A 23900-nucleotide genomic window follows, 5' to 3' on the forward strand; every position below is an offset into this window, starting at 1 on the left:
GGCATCAGGCTGGGTTTCAGACGATCAATGAGAATAATGAGTAATGCTCACAGAACTCCCACTGTGTCAGTGTTGGTGGGTGAGGCTTTGAATATACATTAAAAAGCATTCAAAATAGGATACAGAGGCTTCACACTGGGGATAGTGATCAGAGCAGATGACAGGATATAAGATAAGAATGTGACTCTTTAGTGTCAAATGGGAAGATTGATCAACCTAATTGTAAAAGGCTTATAAACAAAGCAGGAACTGATGTCTGAACCTGTTTGCTGATGTTATTTAAATACACATCTTACAATTACACGTAGGCCTTGAATTTCCACAGGGTTTTCGTGATATGCTGTAACTTTTAAAACAGCCATTTATGCCATTTCTCCAGCATTACGCTGATCTCCCATCAAAGATAAGGCAGAAGCTCAGGACAACCCCTGGGAAATTCAGGAACACCCTCCTGAGGTGGTGTTTTTGGTAAGCTTTATTTTGTACCCATGTCATATCACAAAGTGAGTATCTGATCTGTTTCCAGAATGCTATAAATGCAGCTCTGAAAACAGCTAGGAAATATACAAGAGAGACCTTGGTGACTTGCCTCCAATGACCCCATGCTCTCTTTGAGGAAGCATCCAGACTCCACTTAGAGCCTTCCTAAATGTTACGACTGGGTTCTGGAACTTGCTGTCTGGCCAAACAGGACTCAAACCCATGCTCTACTGCATTGTAGGACCTCCAATCTACTACCTACACACAGCTGAATTTATTGAACGGACAAATGCAAACAAACCCCATCAGTGTAGCCAAGTTAACTATAAATAGTTGACAAATGACATGATTGAACTATTTGCATCCCACTCTAAAGTTATGAGTCATGGTCAGGATTTGAATAAGCAGTAGATTAAACAAAAAATTGGAATTCCAAATGAAATCTAAAAAAAACCCCAAAATGCAAAGAATGAACAGATCACCAGAAATACTTCAGCTGCTGCTTTAAAATACCTAGAAAAGATGGGAGGGTTCTGTTTCCCTTAACATTGGAGAATTTGATACTGGGTTCCATTCCTTTCCATTCACTTTGTTGAAGACTTTGAATTGTCACTCCAGTCTTGTAATGTATGTATTCAAAATCCAGATAGTCCCAGTAAAAACGTCCCGAGATGTAAGACGAATCTATTTAGTTCAAATGAGCAGTAGGCAATTGCAAAATCTCAGGATGAGGGATAGCTGAAAAACCGCTTGAGGGACAGTTTAAAAATGTAAGTTTGAAAAGAACCGGCAGACTGATATTCCTGAAGAAAAAGGAAAAATAGTGGACAGAACTTTCCATCAGCCCCCTGCCACCAGCGAAGCCTTGTGTGCAGTGAGTGACTTATCGGAAAATTGCTGGTGCGTTGCCTGCAATTTTCCGTACATTGACATTAATAGGAAGAAATTCATGGGCAGTGCACCCACAATTTTCCAATGAGCCACCTGCTGTGTATGATCCTCCAGCATTGGCCCAGATCCTCTGTATATTACGCCTGCTGTGCATATTTAAATGTTATCTAGAAAAGCTTAGTTGTAATCTTCTGTTATTTTATTTATTCAAGGAATTAGATAAAAGATATTCTGCTGTAAATATATTACTGTATTATATCAGTGTTAGATTAGTTGTTTATATGTTTGTGTAATAATCTTCATAGTTTAAACTTTAAATAAGGTCTGCTGTGATATTCTACTGCTTTTAAGACTGAAGTGGCATCTTATGGACGCATAAGATAGAATGAAAGAAAGATTGCATTTATATAGCACCTTTCACGATCTCAGGATGTCCCAAAGTTCTTTACAGCCAATGAAATACTTTTGAAGTTTAGTCACTGTTGTAATGTAGGAAATATGGCAACCAGTTTGCGCACAGCAAGTTGGTTGAGGACACTGGGAAAACTCCCCTGCTGTTCTTCGAATAGTGGCCGTGGGATTTTTTACACCCACCTGAGAGGGCAGATGAGGCCTCGTTTTAACATGTCATCTGAAAGACGGCCCTTCCGAAAGTGCAGTGCTCCCTCAGTAATTCACTGGTGTGTCAGCCTAGATATTGTGCTCAAGTCTCTGGAGTGGGACTTGAACCCATGGGACTTACCCACGGAAATGATCTAAAATATGAGAGCCAAAGCATTCTAAGGTAATAAGATTTGAAAAGACCAAAAAATGTAACAGGCAGCAAAAAGAAAAAAGATCCTGCTGGCTGTTCTGTTGATGAGAATGCTGGAAACTGTTCCAGCTGCCTGCTTTGCAGAACTTTGGCAGAACATTTTAAAACACTGAGTCTTTTTTTTCAGGTTGTTTTCTATTAGTTGTTATTCTTGACATGTTTTTTTCCTTATGCCTTTGTAAAAAAAAATTGTACATTCATGTACTGATTTGTGGCATTGCATCTCATTGGCCCGGAAATTGCACTGAGCGGTGAATTAGAGCGGTGAATTAGATTAATACTCACCCACAAACTATCTGCGAGCTTCTGGGTGCCAACTTGCTGCAATGGGGAGATGAAAAAAGTGCAGGGGTCTTTCCCAGGCTTCTGTGAGCTGTGAGAATGGGGAAAGGATCTCTCTTTCCCCTCAATCAATCAGCTCAAGCCACGCAGAGTTCAAGCCAGGAAGTGCAAGCTCCAACAGTAAATTCAACGTAAAATCAGTTAGAGAAAGTGAAATAAAGAGAGGGTAAGAAATATCGAATTAAAAGACTGAGATAAATTACATTTTTTAAAAATCTTTTTTCAATTTTTCTTTTATAAATGTCCAACAATTAAAATCGGAAGTAATGAGACTCCAGATTTTTAAAAGTTAATTTTCAGTGCCAGAGAGGTTGTTTGGCAGTCATTAAGACTTACCACACCGTTTAAAGTTAGTTTAGACCTAAAAGAAAACCCAGCGTACCGTTTTTATGGAGAGATTAGTTCATTTCCAGCTGGGCAGGAGAGCAAGTTCGCACTGGTCCTTGCATTCAGCCGGCGAACTTTTTGAGAAGACTCGCGTCTGGTAGAGCAATTTCCGCGTTTAATTGCACGTGCGCAATTGCCAGAAGTTACTCTTTCATTTGCCCTGAAATAGCGGTGAGCCCTGTTAGGATCACAGTAATTTTCAGAGCAGTTTGCGGGTCAGTAATATTCAAATGAAGTAATGATACACATGGGACAGAAGTGCATCTTTACCAGTGCTACTAGGGATCGTAAAAATATCATATAGGTGGGGATACCACAACTTTCCAAAACAAAGCAAGAAAGAAAAAATAGCTATTGAAATAAAGAAAATTGTTCTAGGTAACCATTGCACTAAACCAAGCAAACCACCAGTCAGGCCAGAACGATCTTTGGTTGAGGGTGAAGAGGATAGAAGATAACAGCTAACTCACTGAAATTACTTCCTTCTTCTCTCCAAATACATAGACGTACTCTTATTTATAGATTTATTTGCATTTCAGTCTATATTCCAAGAATCAAAAAGAAATTAAGGAAATTGTGCATTATCAGGTTGCCAGTTTCCAGTATTTGAGAATCTGCATACATTTTTCTTCCCATTTCATTTTGCCTATATTTGAGATTGATTTATACAATTCTCCCACTAAACCCTCTTTTCGTTGGAGGATACTTAGGGGTATTGCTCAGACTTCTAATCATAAATAAGCTGAAGTATTTTAAAAGGCAGTTAATTCCCCTTTGATTACGATAGCTCAAACCTAAATGACACGCTTAGAACTTGGATGAAAAGGCTACTGTCTCCACAGGATGTAAAAGCAGCTCTGTTGCTGGTTTAAATTTAGGTAATAATGCCACATAGTGCATATCCAGGTATTTACAAGGTACCTTTTGATGTAACTGCAGGGATTATGGATGCACAGAATTAAAGTATGTTTAGGCTGCAACCACTGAATGGTCTCTTACATATGGTCCAAGTCATTCCTTGTAAGTAAGCATTTTAAATCTAGCAGTCTTTTTAGGAGCGAGTGATAGGAAATAAAAGATCCTTCTTTTATATTTCTTGTAAAAAAAAAATACTGGCATACTGAAAGTTATATAATATACATTTTAATGCAAGATTTGAATTTTTAACACCTTTTTTGAAAGATATAAACTCCCAGCCCCAACTTGACTTTCCTTCCCTCTCAGGCAAATTGCCAAGGCAGAGACTTTCTACCTTGTGTTCCAGCCGCTGTCGTGACCTTAGAGCACAGAGTATTAGAACAGGCTAGATTGCCTTGCTGTCTTATTCTCAGTTCTATGGCACTAACTGTGGCCAAGGGGGAAAGTAAGGAAAATAAGTGAGACCATCACAACTAACGAAAGCAAGAAATCAAACCCAATGCACTTACTGGCATTTCCTGGCATGAGATGAAGTACTAAAACTGCAGGGAAGCAATAAAATTAAAATGCATGCACGTTGCCAGTTAAAACTGGCATTTACTGATTTTATTCACTGCTGGTTAACATTTGAAGCAGCCAAATGTGGTTGGTTGTGATCCTGTTGAGAAAGTGGGAAAAACACATTTTCAAATTAAGTCAGTGAAGTTTGTAGTTTCTTTTTTGCCTGTACAGAGTGGTTACCGTTCAATTTAATGTTGACTTCTAATTCAAAATGACACTTGGACAGTAATGCCATTAAAGCCTTAATAATGCCATCAGAAATTCTAAGAAATCCACAGTAGCTCTCAAAGCCCAATTTGGATTGAAGGAATTTGTGGCCATTTTCCTCGGTTAAACCAAATGCTGATATAAAACATCCTCGTGTTCAGTTATGTTGAATCTTATTTCATTTTCTTATTAAACAGTGACAGCAGCACTAATATAACTACTTAGATAATCTGCACTTCAGTGATTTTAAATCAGGTTACTCACAGGTGGAGGATCGGACACTCTTATTAAAAATGCTTATTTTTGGTGATAAACCCATTTTCAGCTGTATTAATAAAACTGCACCAGGTTACCGCTCTTAACTACATGAAGGAATACTTTTTAATGGAAAAAAAAGAAACAATTACGTTTAATTACACTGCCCGATTGCGCTGGTTCCTGGAAGATTTTCCCGATTGCGCCCAAAGCAGAAACTCTGTCCCACATGTCCTTGTATTTGTTTACAAATGTAGATTAAAGTGGGCATGTCTTGTGGATAACAGAAGCTATGACATTACTTTCATGAATGTGAGAGTTCAATTATGAGCCAGAACTGAGAGTAAACTATTAAGATGCACTTTTTGCGTGATTGAGAGAATGCCTGAATCTCACTGTCACAAACTCTGAATGATGGAACATGTAAAGTGTTAATTAAATGTGGTCACTTCTGTGGGAATATCACTTACTTCATTAGTCATCCCATAGAGTTTTAACTGTGTTGATGGAACAAAAGCCAGTTCCACACTACAGCATATGCTTAATAGAATAATATCAAACCATAAATAAATGGAAGTTCATTCATACTTTTTCAAACAATGATGAGTAACTGTGAGTTTGCGCAAATAATTTGAATGGGGGCGATTTTCAACTGCTGGCTGTCTGCTCCTCGCCTGAAAAATGGGCGGCCGGCAGTTGAAAATCGGGGAGGCATCTTGGCACTCTGAACACCCGCCTAATGCAATTTTCATGTACAAGTAGGCATAGCTTGTTCCGCGCATCATTCGCCCATTTGTACCAGGCAGTGAGTGGGCTAACCAGCGGGTGGCGACTCAAGAAAAGGCCCAGAATTGTTAATGGGAGTATTTTTGCGAGGTCAGGAGGAGGAAGCATGCTCCTCCTGGCTCCAGGGCCCTGGCTCGATCCTTTCTGGGCTCAGCGCACGCCCCACCCCACTCTTCTCGAGCCTGACCTGCTGGTCGACTCAGCGTGTTGACCCAGCCAATTCCTCGTCCTCCCTCAATTGGTGAGCTGCAGCAGGGCATCCCTTTGGCACCCGCGGCTCACTGGTTGCATTCAAATATGGCCCAAACCCGAAAATGGACCGGGCTTCCCATCACCCGATACGGGCAGGCAGTTTGGGTGGGTGGCAGGCAGCACGGGCAGTGCGTGTGGGCAGTGCGGACGGATGGGCAGTGCAGACAGTACGGACGGGCAGTGCGGGCGGGCGGGTACTGCAGCCGCTCCACCGACTTTGTGTCTGTTTCAGGCTGACGTCAAATTTCTCCTCCAATGTGTTTAGTGAAAGTGATAAATTAAGCTAGGTGTGATTTCTGTCAGGACATGCAGAGTAATTATTTTCAAACTGAAAAGAACCTACAGTCTGGTTACTAAAGAGAAAGGTAAACTGAGCTGGTATGTCTGGACGATGTCACAAATATTTTTTTATTTGTTCGTGGGATGTGGGTGTCGGTGGCGAGGCCGGCATTTATTGCCCATCCCTAATTGCCCTTGAGAAGGTGGTGGTGAGCCGCCTTCTTGAACTGCTGCAGTCCGTGTGGTTCAAGAAGGCGGCTCACCACCACACCACCTATCAAGGGCAATTAGGGATGGGCAATAAATGCTGGCCTCACCAGCGACACCCACAACCCATGAACGAATTTAAAAAAAAATGTTTTATATTATTTTTTTATAATATGATTACTGCACTGTGGTCATACACAGTGCGATTGCTGTTCTAGGATCCAGTCTGTATATTTAACTCAACACTGCAGTGAGGATTATTCTAAATTTAGTGCGAACTTGCCTGTTCCACTGGTGTAGCACTTTGCCAAACTAAACTATGCAGACAAATTATTTTGGCTGTTATCGATTTCCATCTCATACTCACACGTTTTAATAGTAAGTTCACGCAGGCCTCATTAGAAATATTAAATGTGTAACGAATTCAGATTTCAAATTCTGATGTCTTTCGTCTGTTCAGTCCGCAGATCTTTTCATGTTGCTGGTGTTTGACCTCCGGAGCCTTTCAGTAGGTGCCCTTCGAGACCTGTGGCAGAGAGCGTTGTTCAAATGCAGAGACAACTGGTAAGAGTCACAGGGGGCTAAATTGGGGCCGCGTAGCGCCTGTTGTGCAGACCCTACGCGGACTCCTAAGCCCCGAAAATGGTGTCCGAGATGCGCGCGCTCACTTCTGGTGTGATGTTCGCAGGACGCCATCTTGGTAAATTTATTTAACGAACGTCGGAAGCATGTAGAGTGGAGAGATTATGATATTAATGAGTGTGCAACGCTGATTTGAAGCAGCTGGCGCCATTTTCGAACTCCCCTCTCCAGACAATGCACTGTTCTAACCTCGCGTGGCTAAACGGGAGTTAAAGGGCTTGAAGGACCCCCCACCAGTGCTATTTAAAGGGAGCATACAGGAGTTACAGGTTAGTTGCTGGATTATTTATTCTGGCTGCTGGTACAATTGTGGGTGTTTGTGGAAGTTTCCTGCACTTGGAGAAAGTTGCAATATTATATGCAGAGTGGTCTAGATGGTCTTGTACTGTTAGTGCCATTTAAAATAATGTGCTGAACAACTTTCTGCCAGACATGGGTGGCCTGCTAGGGCTTCCTCTGGGAATTGAACATGACAAGAAGCATGGAGAGAGGCCACGCAGAGCAGGACAAGCTGCTAGAGGAGGGAGGAAGAGAAGGAGGTGTAGGGCACTCAGCAGGAGACCATATCCAACGGAGGCCTTCAGGGACCATTTCACTTACCTCCACTTTAGCGATGACCAGTGCATCTGACGGTTGCGGTTCACTAAAAAGGTCATGACTGAAATTTGTCAACTGCTGCAACCTCAGAGCAGGGCAAGGACAACATTTGCCTGTGGCTGTCAAGGAAACCATGGCGCTTAATTTTTACGGCTGTGGCTCCTTTCAGGCTGCTGGCAGCGATATAAGCAACATTTTGCAGTGCAGCTGTATAAGAGAGGTCACAGAAGCTCTGTACGCACTCAGAAGCAAATTCATCACATTCCCTCTGGACAGAGACAAATAGAATGAGCGAGCGCGAGGGTTTGCTCGCATTGACTGCACGCATATTGCCTTGCGTGCTCCACATCAGAACTCCGCCATATTCATGAACAGAAAAGGATTCCACCCACTCAATGTGCAGCTGGTGTGTGACCACACACAGCGTATCATGCAGGACAGTGCCCGCTACCCTGGCAGCTGTCATGACTCCTTCATTCTGCGGCAGTCCATATTTCAACTAGCACAGCAAGTCAAAGGCTGGCTACTGGGCGACAAGGGGTTATCCCCTCATGAAGTGGCTCACGATTCCAGTCCAGAACGCACGTGCACGGCAGGCATACATTGAGAGCCATGCTGCCACATAGAGTAGACCATAGGTGTCCTCAAGCAATGCTTCCGCTGCCTGGACCGCTCTGGAGGAGCCCTGCAGTACTCAGTTGTGTGGGTATCAAGAGTTGACGTATACTGCATGCTGCACAACCTCGCCATTACAAGGGGACATCCCTTGCCACCGCCTATCCAGCGAGAACCTGAGCCAGAGGCGGAGGAGGAGGAGGCTGAAATGAGGCAGGGAGGCAACAAGGTCTGCCAGGCCTCTGCGTGATCAGCTGATTAATGAGCAATAGCAGTAACCTCAACGAAACCTCCCCACACTCCTTACCTTTCTGCTCCCACATGATCATCAAACCGTCCTCCTCATGATTATACATTGCTTCCTCCCTCAGCCCGTCGCAGAAATGGAAACCAACACCAAATGCAAATTCAAATCCAAATTTATAAATTAACACGTGATAATTCAAATAAAATGAGACTATTCACCTTTGTGCATTCCCTTAGTGCCTGTCGATCGGTGCCTTTACTTATCCTAATGCTCCTATGAGGTGCATCCCCAGTGGTTGGAGCACGGGTGGTGGAAGTCTGCTGACCTTCAATTGAAGAGAATGCAGATGGCCTTGGAGGACGACCTCGAGCAGCTCTGGGCCAGGAGGGCACTGGTGGATTGGCAAGGATGGGAGCAGGAATGCTGTCATCCCGAGAGGACGGCAGGTTCGTTTTCCATGGCATCACCGCCACTCTCTTGGGATGGCGCCTTAGCAATCCTGGTGATCTGGGGAGAACAGATTGCTGGACTGCTGTGACACCCTGGAAGCCCCTTTCAACAGTGGAACCCAAAGCCACGATAGCAGCAGTCTGAGCTTGTAACGCAGCAGTCTGAGCTTCCAAGGCAGCAGTCACACCTTGGATGGCAGATGTTTGTGATGCAGTGGAAGCTGAGACATTGGCCATCAGACGCTGTATCATAGTGGGTTCCGCAGATGTGCTGATGGAGGTGACCACTTGTTCCATGTGGGAAAGGATGGGCTCCAAGCTCTGTGCAAAGCCCTGTGCCAAGGTGGAGCCCCTTGACATTGTGCGCAGGCTTTCTGGCAGGCTGTCCAGTGCACCAAGCATTTGGTGGTGTACGCCTATCAGCCGCCTTCTATAGCCTGGCCCATCGAAGTCATCATCTGACTCCTCGGCAGCAGAACTAGTGAGCGACCTCACCCTCCGGCGAGCAGGCACCTGTGGTATCTGTTCCCCCCCGCCCCGGCTCCTACGCACTTGTGCCCGGTGTCTCCCCACGTGAAGATCCCTCCTCTATCCTAGCCTCTAAAGTACGCGCAATGTCAGTACCTGAGCTGGTGGCTGCGAGTGTAAGATTGAGTGATGGTGTGTCTGCATCATCACTGTCATCATCCTCTGACGGTGCCGGTTCCAATTCTTGGGTATCTACAATGACAAAGGGACACGGGTTGAGTTGTGGTGAGGGGAGAGGAGAAAGTAAGATGTGCATGCCTACACCATCTGCAGCACATGAGTCATAAAAGATTGTGGGATGAGGGAGAAGTGGGGAGTGAGAAGGAGGATTGGGTATGCAGAGACCCTCATCATTGATATCTCCAGCACCACCAGTGACCACAGCCGCAGCAAGGGCCCGCCCGATGATTGACAGCACTGTTTCCTCCACAGGGTGAGGACATGTAGGCGTGTCTGACCTCCCCCAGGTCTTTCCTGCTGCCTGTTATGCGCCACCTGCTCCTGCAAGAAAAAGGAAGTGCGTCAGTGAGTGGCCTGCAAGATATTTGAGTGATATGGCTTTTATGGTTGGATAGTTGCCAGTGTGTGTGATACCTGTGAGTTGTGGCTGTGTGGCTTGCAAGAATGGTACTGTGTGAGGATGAGAGAAAGCATCTGATTGGAAGAGTTGCCCACTGATTGAAAGAGTTTGTTGGTAGGTGGGTGATGGGGGGTGTAGTGCGTGGAGCAGTGGATGCTGCTAGAGTTGCAGTTGGTAGGATATGCCACTTGACAGTTTAAGTCACTCACCTGACCATTCGTGTCAAATCATTGAACTTCTTCCCGTGCTGCATCCATGTGTGTGGTGCGATGCTCCTGGCATTTACCTTGTCCGCCACTGCCTCTTCGGAATGTGTCTGGAGAGCATCCTGTCCTCCTGCGGGTAAAGGATGCCCCTCCGTGCGTCCACTTCTTGCACCAAGGCCTCTAGTGCCTCGTCGGAGAACCTTGGTGCACGCTCTCCCGCAGGCCCAGCCATTCCTCGGTATATTCCAGCAGAGTTAGTTCTGGCCGCACGCAGCAATCATAGAAATCACCAGGCAGCATGAATGTTACATGCTACCTGCATCGCAATGACCAGACGCGGGTTAATCATACACCGCGATCCCAACGCCCGTTTTCAGGGGTTAACCAACTTGTTGACTGGAGATCACCGGTTACGGTTATTGGCTTAGTACAAAGAGGAGAGGAGTCAATTCTCTCTTAACTCTCAATTCGCTTTATTCACGCCGTTAGATCATATACATATAGCTTATACGTCTGGTTAGATATAGACATGCAGTTTGCACCAGGTTATACAGTTTTATAGCCAAACTAGGATCTAAACGCACACCCACTAGGTTTCTCTGACACTCCCTGAGTGGTCACCGAATATAAAGGATAATACCCGAAAAGGAGAGCTGACGCTGGCCAGGCGTTCCGTTCTCTCTCTCGACGTCGTCTCTACATCCCTGATGTAGGTTCTTCCACTTCCACGATGGTTGGTCTCCGGAGTCTTCGCTCTGGCTCCACGCCCCAGATTCTTCATTCTTATTCCGAATCTTATCTCTTCAAGCTGTGCTGTCTCTCTCTCTCCCTTTGGGTTAAGCTTGCTCGCCTAGTTGTGTCTTCTCCTCATTGGCTCTGTCCCAAGGACTTAGGTAGCATTACCTCATTACTCCTTTTCTAAATGAGGACTTGTGTCTTATCACATCTCCTCTGTCTTTCACAAAACTTAGCTAATTCAAACCGGTTCCAGCCAGCTCAGGCCAGCGATTGAACTCAGGTTACTTCAGTTCAAAAATTGCTCTTGCCTGTGTGTCAGCAGCTGGAAATCTCAGGTTACTGCAGCCCTTGGCCAACAAATTTAAACCTCACAGGCTTCTGAGAAAGGGTCTGTACCTGAAATGTTAATGGATATTTTCTTTTTGCTCCGATGTGGTTCTGCACAAAGAGGAGAGAATGCATATAACTTTGGGAGACTTGAACGTGCTGCATTATTGCAGTGAAGAAGAGGAATTCGTGAGGGGCCTCACAATGCAGGTGCCATGATCCCTGAGGTTTTCCAGCTACACTCAATGCTACCTGAGGACATAAACCTGGGCATATCAGAGGAGTCCCGTCCTTGCTGTTTCCACTTCACAAGACAGATTGCTACAAAGTGGAGCCATCTGCTCTCCACTTATTTGCACACAACATCTGGAACAGAGTCTACTCTTCCCATAGAAGTGTAAGTTACCACAGCATGAAGCTTCTATGCCACCACATCCTTCCACATCTCGTGGTCTGCAATGAATACAAGGGAAGTGACACGGCTCGGTTGCAACAGGCGGCAACATCACTTTTCCTGTGGAAAGGAAGAATTAGTGGAACAGGACTAGCGCCTTTCACTGTATGGAAAAGTTCCCTTGAATTCATAAAAGCCTCCATGTAGGCATTAGGGCTCTTCTTATCATTCCCATGGCCATCATAAAAGTGTTAGTACTTAATTATTTGACCACAGAAACATCGTTATGCACATCAGTGGAAGTCCACGGTGCCCACGTTATTTGAAGGACAAGAAAGACTGGGTGGATGGCTCTTGGCAGAACCAGGCTGTCCACTGCATCACGGCTGCTGACTCCATTCAGAACTCCCCAAACAGCAGTGGAGGGCCTTTGGCTGGAAACCTGAGCATCTGTTTGCAGTTCCACATCTGCTGCCTCCACTTGCAAGAGAAGTGTACCATGCATTTGGACACAATGGTAGAGTGTGTGCTTGAAATGATACCTACCAGAGGATTGGTGAGTTCCCAATTTAGGTTTGTACCATGCTTAATGGGCCTCGCTAAGGAATGTGTACTGAAGTGAGGAGCACACTCATCTTCGCTTTGCTCCTGATAACAGGACATATCTTCATTATGCAGCCAGGTTTGAGGAAGATGAATGACTGCTTTGACTCAGGTGCAGACCTCCCTCCTTTGATAGCTGGACAGTTGTCTACAGCCCCAAATAGGATCACCCTCATTATAAAGCCCTTTTGCAGAAGAACCTCCAAACTTCCAGTATCAAAAGGGAACGTGTCTCCGCTGTATATCCAACTTTTCTGTCGTCACCGTAACTTCAACTTTTATGGTGAGCCACAGACCTTTTAAGAGGTGCACCCAGTTCCCAAGCTGATTTACTGCAAACCAATCTCCCATGTTCAAAATAGGATTATATAGGAAATTAGTGCACCGTCCGCCCCTTGTGCTATGGGCATGGGTGTGCCCAAAACTTGAGTCAGCGCAAGCCCATTTTTTGCTGGGATTGCAAAATTGGGCCCTTAATCTCTTTCATCACATTACAGAATACCATTATAAACAGCGTACTTCATCACACACAGAATTAATGGCAGAGATTTCTCATTTCGTGGTGTGGCTGGCTGTGCAAATGAGGAAACTGCGCACTTCCAGCCTGTTATTTTAATAGATAGAAAATCAGGGTTGGAGGTTCGCCAGCACGTGCAGGGACTCCTGAGGCAGACAATCTCCCCTAATGTTCTTTTCAGATTATTGTGCCCTGTATAGAAACAAGACTGGCATTACAATTTAAATAGCTTTTAAATTATTAAAATGAAACTATCAGAGAAAGTTATAACAGTGTATTCTTGAAAATTTGCAGCTTCAAGTCTGTAGCACAAGGATAACTCCCTCCAACTGACAGAATAACTTTCCTATAAGTGTTTACCTGCAATTTATTTCAATAATTTTTCGCAGTCAACATAATCTGTGATTCACTTCAGCCTGTTCAACTTGACTTATTTGGGGCTTAACATTTGAAAGTCAGTTTTCAGTTATATGTGATAGATTCCTGTCATTTAGGCAGCAGTTCTATTACCACTGAAAAATTCTGCCAGCAACAATATATATATCTTGGTGTGAGGACATTTTTTGGTTTGGCATTGGAAAAGCAAAAATGATATGCAGCTTTGTTGGCTGTGTGTCATGGCAGTCAGCGCATTGCTTTTGAGATTTTTATTGCTCTTTTGGGAACTTACAGTTGTACACATCTGCAGATCTGTATTATAATCACGTTCACATAGATGTAACACAGCCACATTTGAAACTACAAATCTGGAAATAGTCATTGCAAACAATGAGGAAAATTGGGGGTCGGGAAACGAGGATATTGTACAACCCTCTCCCTCATCCAAAGAAGTGGTGGGGGAGCAAAGAAGACACCTCAGATGAAGCCTTGTTAGATCTAAAACTAAATACAGATGGGGTTGAGATTAGCAGTAACAGAAAGAAACAGTTTATTTACAAAAAAAAACTATTAATCATATCACCCTCTGCTTTATCTGATCCCAGTTCTCACCACAATAAGATAGATTTAGTGAAGCTCCATGCCAGGTGTGGTGCCTTGCTTGATGGGAATGCAGATCAGAGGATTAAAGTTGGAGGTCCAACTATCTGATTCACAACACTTCTGATTTTCCAGTAATTTCAGTGAGTGCCCTGAAGGAGGCACTGACCTCCACGCCCAATTCTCCAATCCATGCTACCTCAAGCATAGCTCCACACTAGGAGCCTCACCTCACAATATTTAACATTATAAGCTACTCTTAAATCCCCGTACAGTACGTGGTTACCATCAAACCTGTCACGTATCACTCATTAGGTATAACACTTGGAAAAGTATGGGCTAATAAATGAAAGGATTTGTTAAAGGAAAATCGTATTTGACTAACTTGATTGAGTTCTTTGAAGAAATAACGGAGAGGTTAGATGAGGGTAGTGCGGTTGATGTGTGCCTGGACTTTCAAAAGGCATTTGATAAAATACCACATAATAGGCTAGTCAGCAAAATTAAAGCCCATGGGATTAAAGAGACAGTGGCAGCGTGGTTACAAAATTGGCTAGGAGACAGAAAGCAGAGAGTAGTGGTGAATGGTTGTTTTTCAGACTGGAGGGAAGTATACAGTGGTGTTCCCCAGGGTTCAGTATTAGGTCCACTGCTCTTTTTGATATATATTAATAACCTGGACTTGGATATACAGGGTATAATTTCAAAGTTTGCAGATGACACGAAACTCTGAAATGTAGTAAATAATGTGGTGAATAGTAACAGACTTCAGGAGGACATAGACAGACTGGTAAGATGAAATTTAATGTGGAGAAGTGTGAAGTGATGCATTTTGATAGGAAGAATGAGGAGAGGCAATATAAACTAAATGGTATAATTTTAAAGGGAGTGCAGGAACAGGGAGACCTGGGGATTCACATACACAAATGTTTGAAGGTGGCAGGACAAGTTGAGAAGGCTGTTAAAAAAGCATGTGGCATCCTGGGCTTTATTAATAGAGGCATAGAGTTCAAAAGCAAGGAAGTTATGCTAAACCTTTATAAGACAATGGTTAGGCCTCAATTGGACTAGTGTGTTCAATTCACTTTAGGAAGGATGTCAAGGTCTTATAGAGGGTGCAGAAGGGATTTACTAGAATGGTATCAGGGATGAGGGATTTCAGTTATGTGGAAAGACTGGAGAACCTGGGGTTGTTCTCCTTAGAACACAGAAGAGGAGATTTGATAAAGGTTTTCAAGATCATGAATGGTTTTAAAAGAGTAAATAAGGAGAAACTGTTTCCAGTGGCAGAAGGGTCGGTAACCAGAGGACACAGATTTAAGGTGATTGGCAAAAGAGCCAGAGGCGACATGAGGAAACATTTTCTTAGGCAGCGAGTTGTAATGATCTGGAATGCACTGGCTGAAAGGGTAGTGGAAGCAGATTCAAAAGTAACTTTCAAAAGGGAATTAGATAAATACTTGAAGGGAAAAAATTTACAGAGCTATGGGGAAAGAGCAAGGGAATGAAACTAATTGGATAGCTCTTTCAAAGAGCCGACACAAGCATAATGGGTCGAATGGCCTCCTCTTGTGCTGTACTTACTATGATAATATGAACACTCACTCATTTTGGCTTAATTTCATTTGTATAATTTAGCACAGCTCCATTTGTTTAGGTGGGTTTGTATTCAGTCGCATTTACAATCATTAATGGTTATGATAACTCTCAGCCCTAATATTTCCTTGACAATGACGGCGCTGATTATTTTGGTTTTAACAGTTCAGTTAGTATCAGTACTAGAGCAATCCCAGAGTGATTTATCATTAAGAGTCCAAGCTTGATTGCAATCGACACCACCCTTGCTCTTAGAATCAGTAATACTATAACCTGGCACTGAATTATACAAGAATTGTTTCCACTGTTGCTTAAACCTAAAATGAACAGATTCTGTGCAGCTGTAAGAGGACAGTTAGACACCAGGAAAGAAAGACTTGTATTTATATAGAACTTTCTCATTGTCACACAGCAAGATCCCAAGAAGAATGACCAGTTAATCTGTTTTTGGTGGTATTGGTTGAGGGAGAAATAATGGTGAGATCTCCTTTGAGTAACACAAGTAGATCTTTAATGCTCATTGCATCACCAGAATTGGAGGATTAACGTCTCATCTGAAGGATGACATCTCTGAAAATACAACAGTTTCTCAGCACTACACTGGAATGTCAGTTTAGATTAGGAACTCAAACTCCTGAAACAGGGCCCACATCTCAACCTTTTTATTCCATGGAGAGTATGGACCAACTGAAGAAAAAAGTAAAAGGCTTACACAGAAGAAGTTAGAAGTATATAAACCTTCACTGTCTGTAAATTTAAATACTTCCCTCTTTTCAGCCAACCAAGCTGAACATTTGGTTAGAGACCAACAGTTAATTGCTAGTGCTCATTTTTTGATATGAATACCAGATATAATGTAATAATTGATCTTTGTCCAATGTTTTGTTTTGTTTGGCTGAACCAACAGCAAGTGTTCAACTATTCAGCTGAACCCAATGCTCAGGGAAATCGAGCTAGCCAGTTGACGAGAGTGGTCCAACAGCACTACTAGCATTTTAAAATAATTTTATTTGTTCTATTTTCACTTGACATTACTGTAAGGCTGGATAAAAGCCTTGCGTCAATTTTCACTTTCATACTCAGCCTGCATAAAAAGCCACGAAAATGGCTTAACAGTCCTGTTTTGAGCTCCAGACAAATACAAGCATACATGTTTTAAAAAATAAATTCCAGGCAAAAATGGGATTGTGCTGGCATTGTTCGCAGGCACAGGAGTGCTCTTAGCTCAGGAGGTTGGCCTTTCCGAATTTTGCTATACTCAACTTGTTCCCTCGTTTGACTAGGCCACAGGCATAGGAGAAGCTTGGCCTGCACACTTGCCTATTGAGTGCAAAATCTCGCTGGGGAGTGCAAAAGCTGGCAAGGAAACAGGTCTTAAAAGGCTGCCGCTTACCATAAAAGGGAAAGTTGCGGTAGTGATGCAAAGTTGCCTAATTGTTCACAGTGGAGATATTTGGGCAGCACTGATACTTTGGATGCTGATGAGTTGGGGATCCTTCTGCAGGAGTTGTACCAAAGGAAGATGGTCCAATTTGGGGCTGAAGGCCATCCTCCAATAAAAGTACAGGTGCCAGCTGCATAGAGGGAGATCTCCAACCAAGTTAATGCAGCCACTCATTTCCTTTGGACCTGACTGCAGATATAAAAGAAGTTTGCTTGTATCTGGAGGAAAGTGAAGGTAACTATATTGATTAGTATTGCTCTCATTTCGGAGGTACCCAAGCCCAAGGTGCTTTTCTGCTGCTGGGGATGCTTCTCAGTGAGGTCAACAGCCATGCATACAGATTGCAGCCTTGTTCTTCTAAGAGTCATCCAACCAATATTTCTTTTTCAAATAATATGGGCACCATGGACTGCCACACAATGAAGGCATTCTGGCTGCTTCTTGGGTAACTGCCGCTGATGTGTATGATGATGTTTCTGTGATCAGATACCACTTGAACATTGATTTGAGTGTAAACCCTTTCTGTTCATGAAAGCAATGAGGTTGAAAGAAAGAGCCCTGATGCAACTGGGTTCTGTGTATGACTTTTTCCGCTCAAGGGAACCCTGGCACCTGGTGAAAATTGTGTGTCCTGTCCAGCTGATGCCACATTTCCACTTGAAAAGCTACGAGGGTGTTGCTGTTACTTCGTTGATGCATGTGAACACTGCGGACCGCCTGATGTGGCCGATGTCTTCTCAGGTAGTTTGGAAGGATGTGGCAGCATGACAACTTCATGTTTTGTCCCTGATACAGCTGTGTGTGTAGATCTTTGGGCAGCAGATGGCACAACTCTGTGGTAGGCTGTCTTGTAAAGTGGATGCGATGAAGACAGGACTGCCTTGACAGGTACAGGTGCAGATCCGGGCGTAGTGATGGGTGTGGGAAAAACACCTCTGGGATCTTTGCATCTACATTTGTTGGTCCCTCATGAACTCCAGTTCCTCAGTTTAAATGTGCGGCACGTTTGTAATCACCAAAGAAATGCCCGTCCTTATCTCATTGTAGCATGCCACGTCAAAACTGGCAGACACCAAGATTAATGAACTAAAGTATCGGTGCAGAAGAAAATTCCAAAATGAAAAACTGGAGGACTAAGCCAGCCTCAAAAGGGAAACCCACTGGACTCCTTTATAACCTTTTTTATGGGCACAGGCCCTCCCAAAGATGGAAAATTTGATGTGGGAGCTCTGGAGAGTATGTTTGGTTTTTAATAAGGCTGTACATGCCAGTTGAGCAGCCTCATTACTTGGCTCTAAATTGGTATTCACAAATTCGGGCACCCTGCAATTCAAGCACACGATGTTAGGTGCCAAATTTTGTGACCTCTGCTTTTTACCTGCAAGGCCTAACTGAGCCTCACAAAATCTGGGAAATCAAAAGTAGTTTGAATCAGGCACTGTCCCGTGAGCCTGGCTCCCCAATCTGCTCTCGCGTCATGCTTGGAACCTTCTCTTGCTGCTGTCTGTGACCAGGAAACCCAGAAATCCAGGGAAGGCAGAGGTTCTGCCAAATTTAACAACAGGACCTCATTAGTACTTTTTTACTACCCGGCAGCTGGCCAGATTGAAAGCTGGGTGGCTGCTGCTGGGCGGGAAAGCCTGCAGTAGAAGGCCACAGCCAGGGACCGCTGGGGGCGGTCTTCGGCAATGGAGGGTCATGGGGGAGGTGCTGCTTGGAGCATGGTAGAGAGGAAGGAGGGAGAGATCGTGGGGAGGGTGAGATCGCGAGGAGAGTCGGCCGAACGTGTGGAGGATAAGATCGCAGCAGAAGGTATGCTTGAGGGGTATACTTTCTGTGCTAAAAGGTTGCAGGTTTGAGGTGCAGAAACCGAACTGTACAACAAATCAAATTGCAAATTTCTTTCAACTCATACGCAGAGTTCCTATTTAAGGTGGGTTGGGAAGAGATGTACTGAAAACCTCCTCTCTGTAGCATCTCGGTCATCACATGTTTAAGTTGTAGTCAGAAGACAGTGGGAAGAGCAATGGGCAAAGGGGGGCTCCTTTCCTGTAAAAGTGTTTGGCGACATTTTTCTCAGTTATTTACAAACACACAACGCAATAAAATAAACAACGGTGGAACACTTCAATGAACATATTGGGCCAGATTTTGCTGTCAAATTAACGGTGAGGCAAATGGCACTCGCCGTTATTTATGTGAAAATGGTACAGCAAATTCAGGGGAGAAGCAGTTGCAAGGTTAAATGCTAATATCCAAAAGTTGCTGTGCGAGTTACCATTCATCCTCAGATCTGGCTGGATCACATAAAGCACTATCGGGTCCTGTTCTCCTCTGCCAAAACAGCTCACTATTCCAGGATCATCCTGGCATGCAAAGATAATCCCCGGCTTCCCTTCACTACCAACTGTCTTCTTAAACCCCTCTCCTCTGCCCCCTCCACCCTCACCTCCAACGAAAAGTGCGAGGAGCTCAAAGACTTCTTTGTTATTAGATTGAGTCCATCCGTTCAGCTGCCCCTGCTGCTTCCCTCCCTTCCCCTAGCCCACCAAGCCAAACCTCCCCTAAGGTCCCCCGCCACCCTAGCCATGAACTCTCATCTTTCTCTAGTTTCTCTCCTGTCTCCCCTCATGCCCTCTCCAAACTCTTCTTGATCATGAGACCCACATTGTGTTCTCGCGAACCTATTCCCACCAAACTGCTGACCACCCAACTTCCATTTCTGGCCCCCATATTGTTCACGGTTCCCTCTCTTCAGGTACTGTCCCCCCTCCCCTTCAAATCTGTCATCATCACCACCCTCTTCAAAAAAAACACCCTTGACCTCTCTGCCCTTGCAAACTATCGCGCCATCTCCAACCTCCCTTTCCTCTCCAAAGTCCTTGAACGTGTTGTCACCTCTCAAATCCATGCCCATCCTTCCCGCAACTCCATGTTTGAATCCCTCCAATCAGGTTTCCGCCCCTACCACAGTACTGAAACGACCCTTATCAAAGTCACAAATGACATCCTATGTGACCGTGACCATGGTAAACTATCCCTCCTCATCCTTCTCGACCTGTCTGCAGCCTTTGACATGGTTGACCACACCATCTGGAAACAACATCAGATTCCATGTGTACACTGACGACACCCAGCTGTACCTCACCACCACCTCTCTCGACCTCTCCACTGTCTCTGATTTGTCATACTGCTTGTCCGACTGGATGAGCAAAAATTTCCTCCAACTAAATATTGGGAAAACCGAAGCCATTGTCTCTGGGCCCCGCCGCAAACTCCATTCCTAGCCACCGACTCCATCTCTCTCCCTGGCCACTGTTTAAGGTTGAACCCGACTGTTCGCAACCTAGGCATCCTATTTGACTCTGAGATGAGCTTCCGACTACATATCCTCTCCATCACCAAGACCGCCTACTTCCACCTCCATAACATCGCTTGTCTCTACCCCTGCCTCAGCTCATCTGCTGCTAAAACCCTCATCCATGCCTTTGTTACCTCTAGACTATTCCAATGCTGTCCTGGCTGGCCTCCCATCTTCCTCGCTCCATAAACTTGAGCTCATCCGAAACTCTGCTGCCCATATTCTAACAAGCACCAAGTCCCGTTCACCCATTACCCCTGTGTTCACTGTCCTACATTGGCTCCCAGTCCGGGATGCCTCGATTTTAAAATTCTCATCCTTGTTTACAAATCTTTCCATGGCCTCTCCCCTCCCTGTCTCTGTAACCTCCTTCGGTCCTGCAACCCTCCGAGATCTCTGCGCTCCTCCAATTCTTGCCTCTTGCGCATCCCCGATTTTAATCGCTCCACCATTGGCGGCCGTGCCTTCAGCTGCCTGGGCCGTAAGCTCTGGAATTCCCTCCCTAAACTTCTCCACCTCTCTCTCCTCCTTTTAAGACGCTCCTTAAAACCTGCCTCTTCGGCCAAGTTTTTGGTCACCTGTCCTAATATCTGCTTACGTGGCTTGGTATCAAATCGTTCCTGTGAAGCGCCTTGGGATGTTTTATTACATTAATGGTGCTATATAAATGCAAGTTGTTATTGCTGTTGCTCTGCCGCTAGCTTTGCGAAAATGGCATTTCGTTGTCTGCTTCACCATTGACATGCATTGAATGTCGTGAAGTTGCTGTATTTGCATCGTGGATACAAACTAAACCCGTCGCAGATATTTAGGGCTAGTAATTACAAGAGTAAATACTGTTTTACTGATTGATAATTGTTAATGACTGTCAATTAACTTCTGAAAATTAACTTATAAATGTGGAGTTTCATTCCTTCAGGTTGTGAATTGTTTTAGGAGATTTTATAATTTATTTTTTCCTTTCTGTCTCTTTTTTTTCTCTCTCGCTTAATTCAATCTTTCTCTTTCTGTACCTGTTTTGACATTGAATTCACCCCCTTTAATTCACCCTCCTTCTTAGTTGTTCCGCTGTTTATTTCCCAATCCTTAAATCTCTTTGGTTAAGGAGATGCCCCGTTGGTTGCCCTGTTCACTCAGGTCCCAGATTCCCTCACTGCACCATTATCAGCTCGCACTTTCAGCAACTTAGTGGGCAACTGGGGGTCATTTCTAGAGGGACAGAATTGAAAAGCAGGGAAATTATGTTAAACTTGTATGGAACCTTGGTCAGACCACACATGGAGTACTGTGAAGAGTTCTGGTCTCCATATTATAAAAAGGATCGAGAGCCATTGGCGAGGGTGCAAAAAAGATACACAAGGATGATACCAGAACTGGGAGGATATACCTATCAGGAAAGACTGAACAGGCTCAGGCTCTTTTCTCTTGAAAAGAGAAGACTGAGGGGTGACCTGATAGATGTCTTCAAGATAATGAAAGGGTTTGCTAGGGTAGATGTAGAGAAAATGTTTCCATTTGTAGTGGATTCCAAAACTAGAGGTCATAAATATAAAATAGCCGCTAATAAAACCAATAGGGAATTCAGGAGAAACTTCTTTACCCAAAGAGTGGTAAGAACGTGGAACTTGCTACCACAAGGAGTAGTTGAGGCAAATAGCATAGATGCATTTAAGGGGAAGCTAGATAAGCACATGAGGGAGAAAGGAATAGAATGGTATGCTGATAGAGTTAAAAGAAATAGGGAGGGAGGAAGCTCGTGTGGAGCATAAATGTTGACATAGACCAGTTGGGCCGAATGGCCTGTTTCTGTGCTGTAGTTTCAATGTAATTGTTTTGAGCTGAAGGGTCCAGGGGCAAGTCAAACTGATGGCAGACACCGTTAGATACCCGACTACAGCAAAATCTGGCCCAATGTCATGATGATGCAAATGGTGCATGGCTCTTCTCTTTCTGCAGACAAGAGCAAGGTTTGCCAAATATTGTTTATTAAATTAGTGGCCCTTTAAAGAAAACCTTTTCTTCATGTTGGTGCTTTGTGAAGTATGCAGGCATTAGCTTGATGTTCCCAGTTGCTTATCACAGAGTTATGAGCTGTTAAATCCAGACTGAAGTTGAAATACTATTTGTGCCAGTATTTTCTGTGCGATAATCCCCTTAGTCATATGTGTTTAATGACCTTACAGCAGAACTATGCAAACAGTTATCCCTCAATCAAAGCAGATTAACTGTTCATTTATACAATTGCTTCTGGGACTTTGCTGTTTGCAAATTGGCTGCTGTATTTTGGGATATCCTGAGGTGATGAATGGCACTTTGTAAATGCAATTTCTTTCATTCATTCATTCATTCATTCATTCATTCATTATTTCCCACACCTGAATTTATTGCCAGTCCTTCCAACTTTTTCCATGGCAGTGGCAACCAAAATATTGGCTTTTCTAATATAAAACTTATCAAAACTTAAAGTTCACAAAAAATAATTCTTTGGTGCACAATCGAGCTCCATAAGCCTGAATTGAAGTTCTAAAAAATGTACTAGTGTTTAGTTATGGTGAATGCATATTAAATAGACGGTATCAATGGTATCAGTGGCCATGGAGTAGATTTTACAAATTAGGATTCCAGTCACAGATCTTCTCATGACGGGAGCACATATTGGGATTTCAGGCATGGAGACCAGTGTGTTCCACACAATGTTTCATTTGTTATGGTCAGTGCGTCCGAATTCTTGATATGAGATCACATTGCATGAAACTCTGTGCCTGGAGTGCTAATTCATAAAATCCACCCTGGCCAGTAGACTTTGCTTAACAATGGTTTGAAACCTTATTTGACTCTCCTTCTTTCTTCAGACTTTCTGCAGCCAGTCAGTATTATTCACAGATAACATTGACTAGCTGCGGTTTTTCTGGGAACATGTGCATTTGTGTTGGCAGAGTGCATTGTTGTGGTCTGGAGACCAACCAATTCTGCAGCTATCATGGAATACAAGATGAAGTAGGACACTGCAATAATGCTACTTGCTCTTCTCAAAAGGATTTAGAAAATGAAGTGCTAAATTGTTAAATTAATTCTCTTCCCTTAAACTGCTCGCACGTTCAAGGAATTGAGTCTACCTAGGCAAGCTGGTTTTAAAATATATATTTTGAGCTTACATACAATGATACTGAAACAACAAATAACATCACATTAAAATAGAACCATAATACAAACTTAAAGTACAATTACAAATTTAAAAAATAAACTACTTCTGCTCACTCTGCCTTCCCATTTTGCTATTTGTCCTTGTCTCTGTTCTGTTTTTATTATTTTAATTTTAATGTTTTTCTGTCTAACTTAATCTATATAGAACAACCCCTTTTCTCTTAAAAAATAATGGATTCCGTCTAATTTTCCTGCCTGTTGCTTCCCACTCTTCATTTTGGAGGCCAGGTCAACTGTTGGGCTGTTACTCGCTGAAAAAACAGCTCTAAAGTCTACTTCTTCAACCAAGTCCATCATCACCAGAATGATACAAGGGCTTAAAGGGTTAAATTATGAAGACAGGTTGCATAAATTTGGCTTGTATTCCCTTGAGTTTAGAAGGTTGAAGGGTGATCTAATTGAAGTATTTAAAATGATAAAAGGATTTGATAGAATGGATACAGAGAAGATATTTCCTTTCGTGGGGGAGTCCAGAACAAGGAGGAACAATCTTAA

The 23900-nt window shown here is 43.7% G+C and overlaps 1 protein-coding gene across 1 annotated transcript in view; it reads left to right on the forward strand.

Moving 5' to 3' along the window:
- The window catches only part of LOC137340963 (apolipophorins-like), a 163479-nt gene that overhangs the window by 58747 nt on the left and 80832 nt on the right, over positions 1-23900 (forward strand). Inside the window, exon 11 of the mRNA XM_068003772.1 lies at positions 6840-6943. Coding sequence (XP_067859873.1) covers positions 6840-6943 — 104 coding nt within the window. The remainder of the gene's footprint in view (positions 1-6839; positions 6944-23900) is intronic.

This window comes from Heptranchias perlo, chromosome 22 (genome assembly GCF_035084215.1).
Source record: "Heptranchias perlo isolate sHepPer1 chromosome 22, sHepPer1.hap1, whole genome shotgun sequence".
NCBI lineage: Eukaryota > Metazoa > Chordata > Chondrichthyes > Hexanchiformes > Hexanchidae > Heptranchias > Heptranchias perlo.